At 41.1% G+C, this 19,025-nt stretch overlaps 1 protein-coding gene across 1 annotated transcript in view; it reads right to left on the minus strand.

Moving 5' to 3' along the window:
* Positions 1-19,025, minus strand: part of LOC145413616 (uncharacterized) — a 569,601-nt gene that overhangs the window by 209,491 nt on the left and 341,085 nt on the right. The window contains exons 19-22 of the mRNA XM_080283270.1: positions 5,812-5,943; positions 4,745-4,880; positions 1,175-1,356; positions 159-359 (exon numbers count right to left, since the gene is read on the minus strand). Coding sequence (XP_080139396.1) covers positions 159-359; positions 1,175-1,356; positions 4,745-4,880; positions 5,812-5,943 — 651 coding nt within the window. The remainder of the gene's footprint in view (positions 1-158; positions 360-1,174; positions 1,357-4,744; positions 4,881-5,811; positions 5,944-19,025) is intronic.

Genomic DNA, 19,025 nt, shown 5'->3' on the forward strand with positions numbered 1-19,025 from the left:
GAAGTAAGAGGAAAGAATGAAGGAAAGAAAGACAGAAGAGGATGGATGGAAAGAAGGATAGAGGAGAGGAAAGGAAAATAAATATCCATTACCATAGCACTGTACAGAACACATGTGCCTGTGTGAAACACCAATACTCAACCAATATCCTCTCTTACCTTAGCCACACCTGATGCCACCACACCAACTCCAACTTCTGACACAAGTTTGACAGATATGCGAGCATTTGGGTTGGCACATTTAAGATCATATATAAGCTCGGCCAGGTCCTCAATACTGTAAATATCATGATGAGGCGGTGGTGAAATCAATCCAACACCAGGCACTGAATGGCGAGTCTTGGCAATGCCCTCAGTTACCTGCAGGGATAGAACTATGTGATACACCTTGAACTAACATTATTAGATCAGCAATAACTGATTTATGATACAGATGCTACAGATACTTACCTAACAGTGTTTACTGGAATACAAAAGTGACACTCTGGGATTCAGTTCACACCATACCAAAGTCTTACATCTAAAAGTTAAAATAGTTGCTGACACATGCAACCTTTTCAGCATTTATACTCAATACATTTTTGTATTCTGCATAGTACCAGCCAAATTATTCCCCTAAGCTACTGAACTCTCCACTTCCTGAACATATTTAACTATCACTTCTACCATTATAGCACATAAAGAATCTCTACAAAACAATCCCTTTACTGTTCCCTGTATTCACTAAGAGCTCACCAAGTACAGACGTGAAAAAAATTCTGATGTAGTCTGCAAAGATCCCATTCAGCATTTGCAAGCAACACAGCATCATCTGCATTTATCAGCTAAATTATTTTAATTTCCAATTATTCACTACCTTAGAAATTTACTGTCAACAAAAGCTTCTTCCACCTACAGTATAGCTGATCTTGAACAATTACTGTATGCTGAAATGTTATGCAATTCATTTTAAACAGCAAATCAAAAGCTGTATCCTTTTACCTGTAACATGATTACTGCAGAATTACTTCATTACATACTTTATGTTCCAAACTCATTAAACTGAAAAAATGGAGGAGAGACAATGATTTAATTTTTTTTTCCAGAGTATCTTCAGAGGTCTATCACAGAGTAGCATTATGAACATAATGTGACATGCTCTGAATACAAACGTGTCAAAAATTCCTTAAACTAACCTTGTATCCCGGCAATTCACCACCTTCCCCTGGTTTGGCTCCTTGGGCCATTTTGATTTGCAGATCATCAGCATTAGCAAGATATGCAGCAGTGACACCAAAGCGGCCAGAGGCAACCTGCTTGATTGCTGATCTCTTGTTGAACTCAGGGTCTTGATTCATGTACCGATCAGCATTCTCTCCTGGAAGTACACCATTATTTGAATTATCGTATATCTATGACATTATTTTTTTTCTTATACCTGGGATGGGTGAAAGTAGAATCCAAAAAGCAAGGAAAGCCAAGGGGTGAATGTGGAACAACCATCAATAACATCACCAGTAAAACAGGCCTGATACAGTACAGTCTCCATACAGCATGAGACAGATCAGGCAGAATTTTATCCTGAATTGAGTTAATGCTTAAATATGACATACAGTATATTTACAAGGAAAATAGAGGACTTGGTTCTGCTAACCCCATACTTTTCCTTAAAAAATATATATATACAGTAAGTTCACACGGGCAGTCCTGGTCCTCGCGCACTGTGAATACATAATCTTATGGGAAAAATTAAATATAGGCAGTACCCCTTCATACCTTGGCATTTTTTTACCCTTAGAGACATAATAATGGGAAAATTTTTCAGATATACACTACAGAAACAGCTACAACAACAAAAATATGGTCAGTCACCCTAACAACAGAAGACAATAGGCCTCATGGACTTTAATAACAGGGGTTCTGAGGCACGGCAACACACTTAGAGTACCCCCACTGCACCACGCCTGTTTAACGGTTGCCAGTGCTGTATTATTCCAGGCTTTGACGAAGAAATTTATGGCCTGTCAAATGTTATATTCCCTCCAGAATGCAGCAACGGTCATTATGTTGGGGGTTACAGGTATGCCAGGTGAAGCAGATGAGTCAGGTGGGGCTGTGGAGGTGGAGGAAGAGGCGGCTGGTGAGTCAGGTGGGGCAGTGGAGGTGAAGAGGATGGTGGCGGGCGAGTCAGAGGAGGTGGTGAGGGGAGGATCCTCCATCTCCTCCTTGTTACTGCTCACATTTTCGGCAGTTACCTTCATCACTTCTTGTTTGTCTGTTTCATTCCTCATCTTGTTATGGACGTATTGGCAGTATAACAACTTGACATTCGCGAAATAACCATCATTCATGAGAATCCGAACATTATTACAGAAACTGGGTATCTATTCTAACTTAAGGTTATTGCCAAAAACCTTATTGTCGAGGTCGTTACTGGCAAGATCTTACTGCAGACTCCTCTTAAGCACCTTCCCCACGAGCCTCTAAGTTACGATGGGCGCGTCATGCGGGGAGGGGGGTCACGTAGTCAAGGAAAATAGCAGTTTTGGGCCACTCCTTGCCTCTACCTCGTGTATTGTGGGCATTCGCGCACATTCAAAGATTTCTATCTATCTATCTATTGCCAGACGCCTCAATCCCGTTTGGGGTGGCCACAAACAAATCGCCTCCAAGTCGCCCTGTCCCCCGCCATTTCACTGCCCTGCTCCCAACTCACACCCCCCTCTCTCATATAACTCTCCACCCCATCCCTCCATCTCATCCTCGGCCTCCCCCTCCCTCTTCCCCCCTCCACCTCACTCACATACACTCTCTTTGTCAGTTTCTCACCCTCCATCCTCTCCACATGGCCAAACCACCTCAGTGTGTTCCTCATAACGCTTCCTATCACATCCACATCCACACCACAACGCTCCTTTATATCCTCATTCGTCAGCCTGTCTCTCCACGTGACTCCACAGGCTCCTCTTAAATAACTCATTTCCACTGCTCTCACTCTTGACTTGTGTCCTTCCAACAATGTCCAAGCTTCACTTCCGTACGTTAGAGTTGGTATCACAATACTGTCATGTAGTAACTTTTTCACTTCCATGCTCACTTCCCTGTTTCTTATCACTGCTTTCAAGGAACCAGCAACCTTTCTTCCCTGCTGTACCCTTTCAAGCACTTCACCCTCCAAACCTCCATCCTTACTCATCACACTTCCCAAATACTTAAATGTACTCACATTTTCCAATTCCTCACCATCTAACCTCGCTGTACATTCACTAACTTCACCTCTCTCAAAGACCATCACTTTACTCTTCCCTACATTCACCTTTAGGTTCCGTTTCTTACACACTCTCCCAAACTCATCCACCAAGCCTTGCAGCTCCCCTTCGTCTTCACTCAACAACACAGTATCATCTGCAAACAACAGTACAGGGAGTTTCCAAACACTATCCTCTCTCACCAGGGCCACTCCAACATCCACTACCCTACCTTGTACCTCTTTTATTATCCCATCCATGTACAGATTGAACAACCATGGAGACATGACACATCCCTGTTTCAAACCACCTTTCAAAGAGAAAAATTCACTTAGTTCACCATCCACACGCACTGCAGCCTTCGCACCATCGTACATACTCTTCACAGCATTCAACAACTTCCCATCTACTCCATATATTCTTAACACTTTCCACAATCCTTGTCTATCCACCCTGTCATATGCTTTCTCCAAATCCATGAAAGCCGCATACTACTTCTTTCCCTTCTCTAGAAACTTTTCCACTAAAGATCTAAGAATGAATATCTGATCTACACAACCTCTTCCCTTCCTAAAGCCTCCCTGTTCTTCTTCAACTAATTCCTCTGTTCTTTCTCTGTCAATAAGTATCCTACCATACACTTTTCCTATTATACTAAGAAGACAAATGCCCCTATGATTACCACACACTTCTTTTTCCCCTTTTCCTTTGTACAAGGGAATAATTATACCTGACTTCCAATCCTCCGGGACTCTACCTTCCTCCCGGGCCAATCTACACATCTTCCACATCCATTCTACTACTATCTCTCCCCCATGCTTCAGCATTTCACCACACACTCCATCAATTCCTGGGGCTTTCCCCAATTTAACTTTCTTCATTGCTTCCACAACTTCTATCCTACTGATTTCTTCCTGTAAAAACTGATTAATGTGCAAGTATCAAAGTGTATAGTATGTATATTATGTTTTACAATAAAATGAGTACAGTATATGATTACTGAAACTCCAGGTAATCAAGGTGTGCATAATATGAAAAAAAAAAATACATAAACAAAATACTGTGTGCAGTTGTTCATAATCCTCACTAGATCTTATTTCAGTTCTGGGAAAAAAAAAAAAAAAAAAAAAAAAAAAAAAAAAGGGTGGAAAACTAATCTGACGACTCTCAACTGTTAGATATGATGGTAATTGTAGCTGTCCATCAATTCTATACTCTAGGTTTTGGAGGTTAATTTATTACAAGCATAGGAGATGGCTACAGTCTTATGTCTGACATGAATACATCACAGATAAAACTAACAACCTAACCTTGTGATAAAAACTCTTATAAAGGAGTTCAAAAGTTACAGAAACAAGAAAACACTATTATACAGAAATTAAGCTATAATGCACTGACTCATCCTATTTCATACTTATCAAATGGTAACATCCTAACAAGGGAAAGCATGCACACAGTAGAATATGAGAGAGAGAGAGAGAGAGAGAGAGAGAGAGAGAGAGGAGAGGGGAAACTCACCTCCCTCTCCTGTGTTTGACTTTGCCCCTACACGGTTCACGGCAACTGCCAGGGTGGTGTGAGCTTCAATAGATATGGAACCATAGCTCATTGCACCTGTGGCAAACCTCTTCACGATTTCTGATGCGGGCTCAACCTAATCAAGAACAAATGATTAGTAGTCCTTCCAACAAAATCTTGTTCACAAAACAGTTCTAAAGCTCATGAAACATTCTGATCCTTAATATAAAATTTATTCCTCTATTAACAAAAACAGAATAACTGTGGCAACAAGTATATCTTGTTTAGCATAGGCAGCAATGCCAAACCTCTCAATTTTCCATACAATTCTGCCATATGTAATAAATTTATGAGAAGGATGGAAAGTATTACCTTGCATATCAATGGCTGCAGAGGCTATCTATAAACTTAAAACAGAGGCTAATGCAATTAATGAGGCCCATTTATTACTGTGAAGCACCCTGCTATCAACTTTAACTGCTCGTGCACAATAATGGCTATTTTAAGTTACCCTGGCTACTGTGGCAAAAGACTGGACAAATATTTAGAAATCAGGACCTACCTAATGTTTTCAAGAAGTTAATACACACACTTCACTAATGACACGAGGAACAGAACTTTATGTTTGTTTTATTCTGGTTATTACCATACAAGTTTGCTCAGCAAATGAGGTAATTCATATTAATCATATTAAAGAGTTTTCACCTTTTCACTGTGACTGTTCATTATACTTAGGTTAATATAAGAAAATTTTGTTTACTTGGAGAAATCCTAGCAGTCAAAGGTAATTCATCAAAACTTTTTTTTTTTCTTATTCTTCTTTAACTACCATCTGAATTGATATCATTGCAGAATGTTTACTCTTGGTTACTAAACGAATAATTGCTAAGTCTAATCTTCAGTCATCACAGTAGTATGTCCTGGCACTGGCATAAATGTCACTGAATATAAAACCCATACATTGTTAAAGGGCACTAAAAAAATGAAATATACCAGGACAATCTGATGGTATATACAGTACACATGACTATGATACAAATTTGAATAAATAATTTAAAAATACTAACTTCTGATAGATCTATAGGACTATCCAATCTGACGAGTTCAAGCTGCCCACGCAGGGTGCAAGCCTTGATGCTCTCCATTGTTGATTCCTTGAACTTGTCATATGCAGCCTTATTCTTGGTTCGGGCAGAATCCTGGAAAGTCAGTAACAAATTCTTGGGATGTAATGAACTTCACTGACTTAAAATCATTCGGCATATCTGAATAATTTAAATCTCTTGAACAAACCAACCTGCCAAGTATTCATTCATTACTCATCTTCAGAATAATAATCCTAAATTTAGGTGAATAATCTCTCCTAAGAACTAATAACTCCTATGAAAAAATATTGTTTCATATTTACAAAACTGAAGATTGAATTCTGTGGATATAAGCAGTGAAACCTGATTATTTGGCAAGGTCTATCTATCTATTGCCAGATGCCATAATCCCGTAAGGGGTGGCCATTTGACTTTGAGTCAGGGAGCTAAATCTGCCAACATAAGGTTTGCCAAATTATCCAATATGCAGAAACCTCTGCCTATGAAATCTACTTTATCATCAATATGCAAAGTACAGCAAAACCACCAACACATTTATCTCACCCTATATTTCTGGAGTGCAGTTCATGTGTCATCTCAAAAGAAAAACAGGACGATCTGATGATGGCATATAAGCTTTATGCTAATACTTATGGCAGTATCACTATATTAGCACTTGCGTCCTTATTACATTACCGTATACTAAAGTTGGCCTAATCTCATTCATTTCTCAAAACAATGCATAATGGTTTTGTATTTTCCTATCCGTCAACTCATTGTATGGTATCTTCTTATTTAAACACCCCTGAAAAGCATTTTTTTTTTCCCTTAATAACATTCAGTGTTGTACTTCTTTGCTAGTTTTACTTTTCTGGTTTTACCAAGTCTGGCATCAGATATATAAGTACCGTACAGTAATTCATCAAACAGAAACTGATGCCAACAATTTTGCTAATTTTTACATTACTGTATGCAGATATGATTAAGTGTAGTGGAGAGAGTGGGAAAAAGTGTCCGTTATAAAATATGTAAGAATACAACAATAAGTGAAACTGTACCAGTATAGTGGAAGTGCACTGGGATAGTACCTTTGTACAAGAATAATGGTGAGCAAAGAAGGTACAAAAACCATTGTTGTACAAGTCTCTTGAGCATCATAGGAAAGGTATAATGTTTTTTAAAACTCTCACAGAAATTATGGAACATTTTAGAAGCTCTGGTAAGTGAGCTACAGGATGGCATCAAGAGTGGTAGAGGAAGTGTGGATCAAATATTTGCAATGAGACATGAAGAAGGCTTGTGAGAAGGATTATAAAGTACTTATGTAATTCATGTGCCTGGAACTGCATGCAACAAGGTCAGCAGACAGTGATAATGGAAGGCTCTGCATAAGTATGTTGTGGATGGTAACTTGTTGAGGGTTGTTGAGTTTTTACAATAGTAGTGAAGGTATGATTATGGAGAGAGTACATACTGATCAAATGCAGTTTGGGTTCATGCCAGATAGGAGGGACCACTAATCCCATAGTGACTGTCAAGACAGCTTTGGGGAAAATATTTATGAAACAGAAGGGAGCTGTACTTTGTTTTAGCAGATTTGGAGAAGGCCATTAATAGAGTCACAAGGGAGTTGGTGAAGTGGGCAATGAGAAAGTTTGGGATCGAGGAGTGGCTGGTAAGGGTGGTTATGGCAATGTATGTGGGTGCTTGCACCCACGCAAGGGTGAATGGAGATTTCGGTGATGAGCTTTCCATGAATGTTGCTGTGCATCATGAGTCAGTCTTGAGCCCCTCTTTGTTTGTCATAATAACTGAAACTCTCTCACATGACATCAGAAATAGACTCCCATGGGAGATGTAGTATGCTGGTGACTCAGTGCTGACTGCAGATAATGAAAAAAAGACAAAGGAAAAGCTTGGAAAAGGGAAAGATGGAATGGCAAACAATGGTTTGAGGGTAAATATGGATAAAACAAAAGTAATGATATCTAGGGCTGGTGGCAGTACAGTCAAAGCAGAGGGAGCATGGTGGTCATGTGCAATCTGCCACATAGGTGCGGGAAGTAACTGTCTTGAGAAGTATTTGTGATAAGTGGGTGCATATGTGATGTCATGGTGCTTGAGCTAGACTGTGACATAATGCTTAGAGTGAGTGTGCTGTGTGTCGGGGAAAGCATGTAGTGTGTGCCAGGCAAGAAGTGCTGATCATCTTGATGAGTCTCTTGGATTTGTAGAGGAGTTTTGTTATTTGGGGGACATGTTATGTGCTGGAGGTGGAGTTGGAATTAGCTCTGTGGCTAGGGTAAAGAGGTTGGTAACTGAGGGAGCTGTTGCCTCTCCTGACATTGAGAGGGCTCTCCCTTCATGCTGAGGGATCTTTGTATGCACTGTGTCAGGGAAAACATGTAGAGAGTGTCAGGCATGAAAGTACTGATCTTGCTGATGGGTCTCTCGGGTGTGTACAGGAGTTTTGTTATTTGGGGAACATGTTATGTGCTAATGATGGGGTTGGAACTAGCTCTGCATTTAGGGCAATGTAAGGTTGGAAGTTGAGGGAGCTGTTGCCTCTCCTGACACTGAGGGGGCTCTCCCTCCAAGCTAAGCGATCTTTGTATGCAGCATGTGGTAGAAATGCAATGCTGTATGGTAGTGAGACCTGGGCAGTAAAGGAAGAGGATATCTGAAGGCTCAAATGTACAGAAATGACAATGATTAGATGGATGTGTAGTGCGTCCTTGAATGCGAGGCCTGAGGGGACTAGGATTACAACTGAAGAGTTGAGACGAAGGATGGGACTGTACTGTATTGATGATATGATGATGAGTGGCTGACTAAGATGGTCTGGGAATGTGGGGCAGATGAAGGATGACAACTGGGTGTGGAGGATGAGAAGTGTGAATGTCGGGGGTGGGGTTGCAAGAGGCAGATCATAAAAGACCTGGGATGAGGTCAGTGTGCTCTCATCGATAAGTGACTGGATAGGGAGGATGCCAGAGATTGAGCAGTGTGGAGAATTGCTATTAGGTAACCAAGGCAAACATGTGCATGTTGGAGCCTTTATATGTGATACAATACATTACATAAAATACTACATACACAAATCACCACCGTGAATATATACATCACTCTTATAAGATGTATATTTTTACCACATTTCACTATTATAACTTTGTTTGCATAATGCTTACTGTGCTAAACTTATATTTCTATGAATCTCTTATTCTTCTTTCTTACTCTATGAAAATAATGTATGACTATGCACTTATTTTCTATCCATGCAAAATAATGAAGACATCAATTACCCACTAACATGTAAGGCTTCTTTTTCTAGAAATAAAGCGGAATCTCCCAAATCAAAGCTTTATGAGACTGAGCATACGCCGCAAGTTGAGAATTCCATGAGTTGAAAATAACTACAGGTAATCTTATGGGGAAAATTACTTATGACTGTCATCTCAAAAAAGTTGCCATCCTTACCTCCGAACCTATATCAAACTGGTCACCAACAAACATTAAAAACCTAGAAAAGAATTAATAAAGCATATTTAATGGGAATGAACAAGATGGTAAGATTCTTACCTAACTCTGACTGATGACATTGCTTGAATGGATGGGGGAAGGGGGAGGGATTCCGTGGCCTGAGGCAGACTTTGGCCTCTCAGCATGAGGCAAATGTGCTTCTACCTCATGCTGCTGCCTGTGTGCCACTTCCTCCTCATCAACCTCCTTCAGGAACCCCTCAAAGTCCAGTGTGAGGATGACAGAAGCTGTGTCACTGTCACCCTCAGCTGCCCCTGTGTTGTCATGAGAGTCACTGACTCGTTGTTTAGATTAATTCTTTCCCAAACGGGCGCTGCCTTTCCATATTTTCTATTGAAATGAATCTTTCATAGGTTACTTGTTATTATTCCTGTATTACCACAGCTACTGGGTATTTTTATAAACTTACCTCTGAAAGCTAGAAATGAGGATTTAGAATGTGTGATACACTGATGCATCCAGTCCGGATAGTGGTTGGTAAACAACGCGGCCAGTTGGAGAGATCGTCGATAAACATTCCCACAGGCAACCTGCCCGCTCCCTTGAATACCCTCAAATCAGTATACTTTGCTTTTTTTCCACTCACTTCTTGCAGCCACAATTCAACAGTTAATGTCTTCACACTGGGTAGCACGCTGACACGTCACTAAGTAAATGTTTGTAGCCATCGGGTGGCATGTACACTGTACGTGTTATGGACTTTTTATTTGCACACCATTACTGGGGGCCCAATAATGGTTCAGTATTGGGAGGTGGCAAGACTGAGGTATTGCCATCACAGCAGGGTTCTATTTTAGTGTCTATTATTTTCATCATGTACCAGAGGTACATCGAGGCGTGCGATATGAGATGTTTCGCTGTTGCAGCAGCCTGCTTAGATCTGATGGAAGTGATGTCTGATGGTTCAGATTATGCTGTCAGGTGAAAGTGACAGTGAAATGAAGGTGCTATTATATATATGTGTGTGTATATATATATATATATATATATATATATATAATATAACACTTTGAGTTTACCATTATAATGAGTGGTATATGTCTGGCAGTGGAGCTTCAACCTTGCAGGCTTTGACAGCTCACCAAACAGGTAATTATTTCTTTTTTTACATTACGTTAGACATCATTTTACTCAGGGATTTATGGTCAATTTTTTGGTGTGGAATATTTTATCAAAACAATTCTCTTTATATATCTCAAAACCCCTGTGTGGGACATCCAGCACCCCCCATCCCCTTTCAATAAAAAACAAAGTGGAAGGGTTAACTCCCTGTGTTGCATTGTACCAAAATTACTTAACTTGAGATCGTGAGTTTGTTAGAAGTGGAATCACTTCATCCATTTCATAAAGAATTACCTTGTTGAGCCCGCAATGCTGGGTAACTTTGGCTTTCTTCTCACTGTCATCAATCCTCCTCATTACATCTAACTTTTGGATGTAAGGCAACTTTGGCTTCCCCTTCCCCTTCCTTGAAGAAGTTGTGGGCTTAGGAGGTTTATGACTGGCCATGGTAACACTGGGCAGGTGGAGGTAGCATGGGGGGGGGGGGAATCCTATCATAACAAACCACCCAGAACCACACGCTAACAACCGAGAAGAGACAATGCACTAGAGCCAGGCACCTGGGCATCAAGCAGGTGCATCCTTCATGCTTGGTGTGGAAGGGAAGCACTGTGATTGGCTTACAGTAAGAGCTATGCTTGAATATGGTTTAGTAATTGCTAAGCTTGACTACAACTGGCTAATGCCCGGCTAGACGTGCGAGCTAGAGGTAATGGTGGCGCATATTACACAAGGCATCAGAAAACTGTCACTTTTAAGGCTGCATTCACAAATTTCATGTAATTTCTGCGAGTTACTGATATCACAAACTGTTGCATGACATTGCAGAGTTTTATGAATCCGCTGTTTAGGATAGCGCAATTGAAATGATTCCTCTAAATACGTTAGACCCTCACTATAAATGGGGAACCTAAGTTTGTTAAAGGCAATAATTGTTATATCTGAGGGTCCCCTCCCCATCCCCCCCAAGGTGGGATCTCAAGCATGTTTGAAAAATGAGCACTGTAGCATATTCTAGTACTAAAATTGTTAATTATACCCATTTTACACTAAATGGCCCATAATTTCACACTTTTGCAGTTTATTTAACATCCTTGTCATAGAGCTTCTTCAAGACTAGTAAGGTATTACTTAAATTTGTTATTACAACTCTGCAATCACAATTGGGAGGGGACAATTTCAGGCCAGATTGATATTTTAAAAAAGTATGAAACATGTATTGTTCACTGTACCTGTATAGATGGCAATATACTCCCAACATAGCCATTCCTCTTGTAAGGTGTACACCAAGTTAGCTGTCATTCATCATCAGTGTTGGCAAAGATGCCTTCCGGTGGCTCTAGTGTCACATTTGGTATAAAGACTCCTGAAATGCTGGATCTTGAATCCTAGGGCTATGTGGAGGCTGGCTGAGGATGTTGATGTTATAGACCCAGAGGGGGTCTCTGGCTTTGTGCGGAGCCTCTAGGCAGCAGGAGAGGGCACAGGCTTGAAAAACTGGGAAATCTTAGGCTGGATCTTCTCATCTGCTCCTGCTGGATAAATGCCAATCTGATGAGCTTAATGGCCTTATAATGATGAGCTAGAGGTCCTTCAGCTCTGTCTATGATAGTCAGGATTGTGTCTGCAACATCAATGCCTGCAGCTAGTGATGGTCCAGGTGCTTCCTCCTCCTCCTCTTCTCCCTCTTCCTTCATTGCTGCTGTTCTGTCTTCCTGCAGTTCAACTGCTACAGTAAAACGCCATAACTTCGGACGGCGTCCAAACTTCGGACATTTCGCAAAAAAAATGTAATAATTCAAGTTTATTGGAAGAGAGTGCGATATTTGCAAAAAATAATGATGTGGGTAGGTATGGTAATCCTCTAAGACTATTATGTATTAATCCTATTAAACTAGCTTGAATATGTGTGGGTGAAAAAAATTCGTGAATCCATTGGAAAAAATGAATTTTCTCACCTTGCAAAACTTTGTTCACACAGAACAAACAGTTTCAATTGTAAAAAAGTGAACAGTACGATTATATGTAGAAAAGTGCTGTAAGTACTGGGAAGTAAACTGTTTCAAAATATATGCATGATAATCTTGCTATGCCTGCTTTAATGAATACTTCTTTATTTTGCAGAAAAAATTCCTAACTTCGGACAGACAAATTATTTGAGCCAAATAAAGTCCAAACTTCGGACAGACAATAATATTAATGATAAAGTGATGCTAATTATATAAACAGAAAAACATGGCTAAAACAGCGAAATCTCCTTCAAAGAGGAAAAGAGCCTACACAAGTAAAGTGTCCAAATGTGCCCTGGAAAAGGCTAAAGATGACATAAATAACAAGAACATGAGTGTGCGCAAAGCAGCTGAAAAATATAAATTAAAAAAGAGCACATTACATGATTACCTGATACAAAAACATTGCAAACAAGTGGGACGTAATACTTCATTGAGCCATGATGAAGAGTTACTGGTGTGTCAGAGAATCCTCACATTGGCAGAATGGGGATTCCCACTCGACAATTTGGACTTGAGGATGTTAGTGAAAGCATATTTAGACAAACGAGGGGTTGTTGTGTCACGATTCAGTAACAATGTACCTGGTGTTAAATGGGCCCATTCCTTCTTCAAGCGCCACAAACAAACCCTTAGTAGACGATTGTCCCAGAATATAAAGACTGACAGAGCCAGAGTGACAAGAGCCATGCTAGCTGAGTTCTACAGTAACCTGAAAAAATCACTAGAAGGTGTGCCTCCAGAGAACATAATAAATTTTGATGAGACCAATCTTACTGATGATCCAGGTAAAAAGAAAGTCATAGTGAGGCGGGGCACTAAATATCCAGAGAGAATCATGAACTCAACAAAATCCTCAATATCTATTATGTTCTCTGGAACTGCATTTGGTGTGTTACTCCCTCAATATGTGGTGTATAAAGCTATCCATCTTTACGATACCTGGACTGAAGGGGGCCCTCCTGGAACACTATACAATAGGTCCCCCAGTGGATGGTTCGACTCTTGTTCATTCGATGACTGGTTCCACAAAATTATCCTCCCCTATGCTAAACGCAAGACAGGTAGAGTTGTCATTATAGGAGACAACTTGGCAAGCCATGTATCACCCAGTGTTATTGAGTCATGTGAGAAACATAATATCTCCTTTCTTCTCTTACCACCTAACTTCACGCACTTGACACAACCTCTCGATGTTGCTGTGTTCCGGCCTCTAAAAGTGCACTGGCGTAAGATGCTCGAGAACTTCAAGAAAACTACTGTTGGTAGGCTGAGTGCTTCATTACCTAAAGACTGCTTCCCAGCACTACGGACCGAACTGGTGGATAAAGTTAAAGGGACCATTGCTGACAACCTACGTAGTGAGTTTAGGAAGTGCGGCATTTATCCTCTTGATCCACAGAAATCCATCTCAAGACTTCCAGAAGATTCAATCCAAGATACAGCTGATACTGGTACACCAGGACCATCTACCAGTACTGCCTTAGACAGCTCAGTGTTGGAATTGTTGAAGGACATGAGGCATGGAACCAGTCCGTCAAGCTCAAGTCCAGCTATAGCGAAACCAAGGCGAAAGAAAAGGTTGAATGTGTCACCGGGCATGAGTATTACTACAAGGGCACTACAAAATGAAACAGAGAGCCAGCATGAAGAGTGTGAAGTTGATGATCCACAACCCCAGCCACTGCAGCCACAAGAGGATACAGCAGAGATAGCAGCACAGCCTTCCACTTCCACATCTGCACCCAACCATGAAGCACAAGCATCTCCCCTGACAGTCACCTCTACCCAGATTATTGGGGATAAAGTTGTTCCCTCAGACTGGGTAGTTGTGAGGGTTCCCTTTGATACCAAAGACAGATATAGGCATTATATTGCTATCATTGTTAAGGTAAAACCAGAAATACATGTCAGGTTTCTCAAACACGTTCAGGGTACACCTCACACATTTGTATACCCAATGGTTGATGACAGCAGTGACAGTGTGTGTGTGTGTGTGTGTGTGTGTGTGTGTGTGTGTGTGTGTGTGTGTGTGTGTGTGTGTGTGTGTGTGTGTGTGTCTTTAGATCCTGTAAGAAATGTTCAACATCATATTATGTTATTTCGGTATGCATTTGTTGAGTCAATGAGGTAGATACTTGATAATTAAGTGAAGTTTTGTTTAGGAAAATGAGGACAGTTCCTCTTACAGTTTTGGGTATATGCAGTGCATTTTTATTTTATTTTTTCATCTCAAAAAGTTCGTGAATAGTTCTTAGTTCTATTTACGGCCAGAATACCTCACTACAATGTGATATGATGCAATTTAATGTGATATGAAATTACGAGCTCCAAAAACAAGATATTTTGGGATACTTCTCTATATATATGTATAACTCTGGTCACGAGTGCCCAATATTTTTTTTTACATTTTTTAAAAACTTCTCAAGTGTCCGAAGTTTGGCCAGTGTGTCCAGAGATAGATCCCATTAACCATTCTCATGTTTAAAGGGAAAATACATGGATGTCCGAAGTTTGGAAGAGCTGTCCGAAGTTAGAAAATTTGTTCCTAACTTCGGACACTTGAAAATGAAAAAAAAAAGCACAAGTTTAGCTTGGCTAATTTTTTTAAATATATGGATTTAGTAGGTACTCTCCCTGGCTACCACATGACACCAACAGGAATAAAATTGCACCATTCTACAAGGAGTTATTCATTAAAACACATAAAAAATGTCCGAAGTTATGGCGTTTTACGGTATCTCTTCCTCCATCTAGTGATGACAGCCAGACACACCAGCATCCTCATCCAGTCACTTCTCTCAGCAGGATTGCCCAGTCCTGCAGCTGCAAACATTTCTGCCATCCTTGGCGATTCAAACCCCTCAATATCATGCTGTGGTGTTGGGGTCTTGGGGGTTTTGAGGAGTCTGCACCACACATTCTTGAGCAGGGCAAGTGGTACTTTCTTCCAGACCTCTCCAAGGTTGAAGGTGGTGTCCTTTATAGCATATTTCTTCAAGTTGTGCAGGGTTTTCTTGCCTCTGGTGACTTCATAGTCAGCCTGATCCATCCCATCCTGTTGCACTGCTGCAGGTAGAGGTTTTTGCAGTGGCTTCCTGGTCCATGGGCTGGATAAGGGCTGTAGTGTTGGATAGCAAGAACAAGGCCTTGATTCATTCATTCTTGTTGCACAGTCTGCCAGAGGAAGGATGTGCTGGTGTGTTATTCAACAGCAGCACTACCTTCATTTCATTAGGACTGATGCTATAACTTTTTTGGTGCTGAATCATGGAAGGGTTGAATCTGTGGTGGAACCTGTCATTAAAGATATCCTGGGAAAACCTGGCAGACTTGTTCCCATGGAACTGCACAGGAAGCTTGGCCATAAAGTCCTTGATCGACCTGAGTCATCTGCTCTTACATACTGGCTGTAAGCAATGAGAGCCATCAGCATTGGAACAGACAGGAATGAAGTGCCATTCCTTCATTGTTTTATGCCCTTTAGGGCTGCTAACATCTTTGAAAACTTGGGTGTTTTGGGGATGAGCTGCAAGAAGAGCTCAGTCTTGTCTGCATTGTAAATCTGAAGCTCCTGCAGGCTCTCCTCTTCCATCAACTTCTGAAGATGCTGAACGAACAACTGCAAGCATCAACAGTGGTGCTGATCATCACTCTAGTTATGGCCTTTTTAACAATGCCATGGTGCCCCCTGAACCTCCACAGCTAGCCATCATTACACGTGAAATCTTCTACTCCAAAGTGTGTATCAAGCCTCTCAGCTGTGTGCTGGATGTCCAGGCTACACATAGGGACACCTTCAGCTCACTCCTGCATGTGCCAATTATCTATCTATCTATATACCTAGGCTGCTTCCCCCAAGGAAAGGGAGGTAGCTGAGACAAGACGACACACTCCCCATTTACTCATCCATTCAAACACATTCATTCGCATCTTAGCCCCAAAGGGGAGAACGGACAGATCCTCACTGCACCACATCGCACAAGGGTCAACTGTACAATGTAATCAGTGACATCCGCAGCAGGGCCCGACAGCAGAACTGGTTTACCCCTGCCACATCATAACAGACCCATCCCCTTACCCACACCTGACCTGACTAGCTGATCAGACCAAATGCGGGAGAATATCCCCTCAGGGATGCGTCATCACTTATTCATTCACAATTTCTCTCCATTTATTTCTGTCACGCACAGCCACTCTTCCTTGCTCAACAGACATCCCTCTCGCATCCAGCGCTCTCTTCACACTGTCCATCCATCCTATTCGTGGTCTTCCTCTCAGCCTTACACCTCTCACATCAGATCTAGTTATCTTTTTCACCAATCGCTCATTATCCATTCTCTCCATATGCCCAAACCATTTATACATAGCTTTATCCAGCTTCTAATGTGGCATCTTTCTGGTCCTGAACACATCCTTCCCCTTCCTCCCACCTTCCATTTTCCTCATTGTTTCCTTTATTTTATCCAAAGTCCTCGGCATCTCTTGAAGAACCATCTTCTTAAAGCCATACTTAGGCAAGAGTTCAACCCTGCTCGCGCCTTTCTTCTGGGCCTCGATCACCTGTATCTTCTCTGCAATGGTAATTCTACTCCTCTTTGCTTTGTCAGATGAGGAGGTGCTGGGAAATTCCTTACTAGAAGCCAGTTTTCACAATCATAAAGGAAAAACAAAGTTTAGAGACATGTGATGCGCACACGGCGAATTTAACGCAATGAAAGACGCACCAAGCTCAAGTTGATCAGGGGTGAAACAGTGTGATCACAGACTCTGGTCCTGCCCAAAGCTACTGGGAGTAGCCCCTAAATAGCCCAACTCATCACCTATTCCCACCCCCAGATCTCAACCTAGTCCATATGAACAGGTAAAATCACTACAAACCTTGAGGCCGGTTCACAAGAACAAAATCACAGTTGTTTTTTGCCAGAATTTGCTTCCCGGTAGAAATTCCAGCCACTTTTTTCACCAGTATGGAGAGACCAACACGTTGGTCTTTTTTTGCCGGAATCAGAAGAAAGAAGCCAGGCCGATTTAAATGGAAGCACCAAACAAGCAAAAGCTCTGGGAACAAAGACGAATACGACATCTTGTTTTACACTACTACTACTACTACTACAAATCTCGCTTTAATGTTCATTCCATTTTGGGTGTATCTGATATGAGCATGAGTATAAATTATGATTATTTAAGTATGAGTTATAGGTAAAGGAATCATGTACATGATTTATGCTTAAGAAAATTTATGCATACGGTCCCTGAAGCCACCGGAAAGTCGAGTGGCAGTAAAGGCCTATTCACAGGAGTTAAACCACACCCGTGAGGGCTCATCTTGAAGTAGGAAAAGTGCAAGTGCAAGAGCTGCACACCTAGTACTAGTACGGTGGTCCATCTTTGTAAACACTGTTGCCGTGTTCCTGCCTCTGCAGTCCCTGTACGTGTGAACACCTTTCCGGAAGAAATGTCGAAATCAGCATTTTTTCCTAGCAAATCAGCGAAAAAATAACGGCCACAATTTAGCTCATGTGAACTGGCCTTTTTACTGTGTTCTATGTCCCCTTGTACATGAGGAGTGGTTTGTAAGGGCCACATGATGCACCCCATTTAATGAACATTGTACATTATAGCCAAAAAACTGTTCATCGGGTTCAGAGCCATTCGAACAGGCAGTGTGATGTGTCCCATTTAACGAACATTGTTTGTTACAGCCAAAGGATAGTTTGGTGGGCTTTGTGGCTTCACTAAAGCAGATATCCGGTATATCAGGATTCATTATAGCGAGGGTCTACTGTATTAACAAATACATCCATCACTGTCATAAAATGTATACATGTCACTGCTACACACATTACTTTACCAGATCACTCGTGAATTACACGTCACTGTCGCACACTTTATTTGCATGTCACCTGCTACTTGCATGTCACCCACAATTTTTTCCAATGTCACTGATGTTAACTATTTACAGATATCACTGTTGTACACTGTTTACACTGTAAAAGCCAAAACCAAGGAAAAAAATACAAAACACACAGAAAAACATCACTCCCCCCAGGAAAGGTATCGTAGAGGTGGCGGCTAAGGAAGGTGGCAAAGCAATGAACGAGTGATGGAGAAGTGGGGTGGCGCCATGTTCTCCACGTGACACATCTCTGATGATGATGACAAATTATGGTTTGACAGGGAAGAGACTAGTATGTCCACCTTATAATCTATGGCATAGTGCTGTAAATCAGCAAAGCAAAAAGTTGCTAACTAACGGTATCTGTATCGGAAGGAAAAAATTATCTGATAATTGGAAGTGTGCTGGAACTGCCTGGATAACAATAAAAAATTAATAAATGTTTGTTTTATCCAATGACACTAAACTCCTATAAGTCTTCTAGCATTTATATCTCCACCTTTTTTAGGTCTGAACCAAGGATGTAATAATGATTATTTTCTAAAACTACTGTCCTATTCCATAAAGTGTTTGCTGTATTAAATGGTAAAATGCTTGAACTACAACATAAGGAACATTTAAAACCATAATATTATAGGAATGCTGGTGACAAGGAGAGCTGGACCTCCTGTTTCACTAGCCACCAG

This window comes from Coenobita brevimanus, chromosome 97 (assembly GCF_032717465.1).
Source record: "Coenobita brevimanus isolate Jiangsu-jjx chromosome 97, ASM3271746v2, whole genome shotgun sequence".
NCBI lineage: Eukaryota > Metazoa > Arthropoda > Malacostraca > Decapoda > Coenobitidae > Coenobita > Coenobita brevimanus.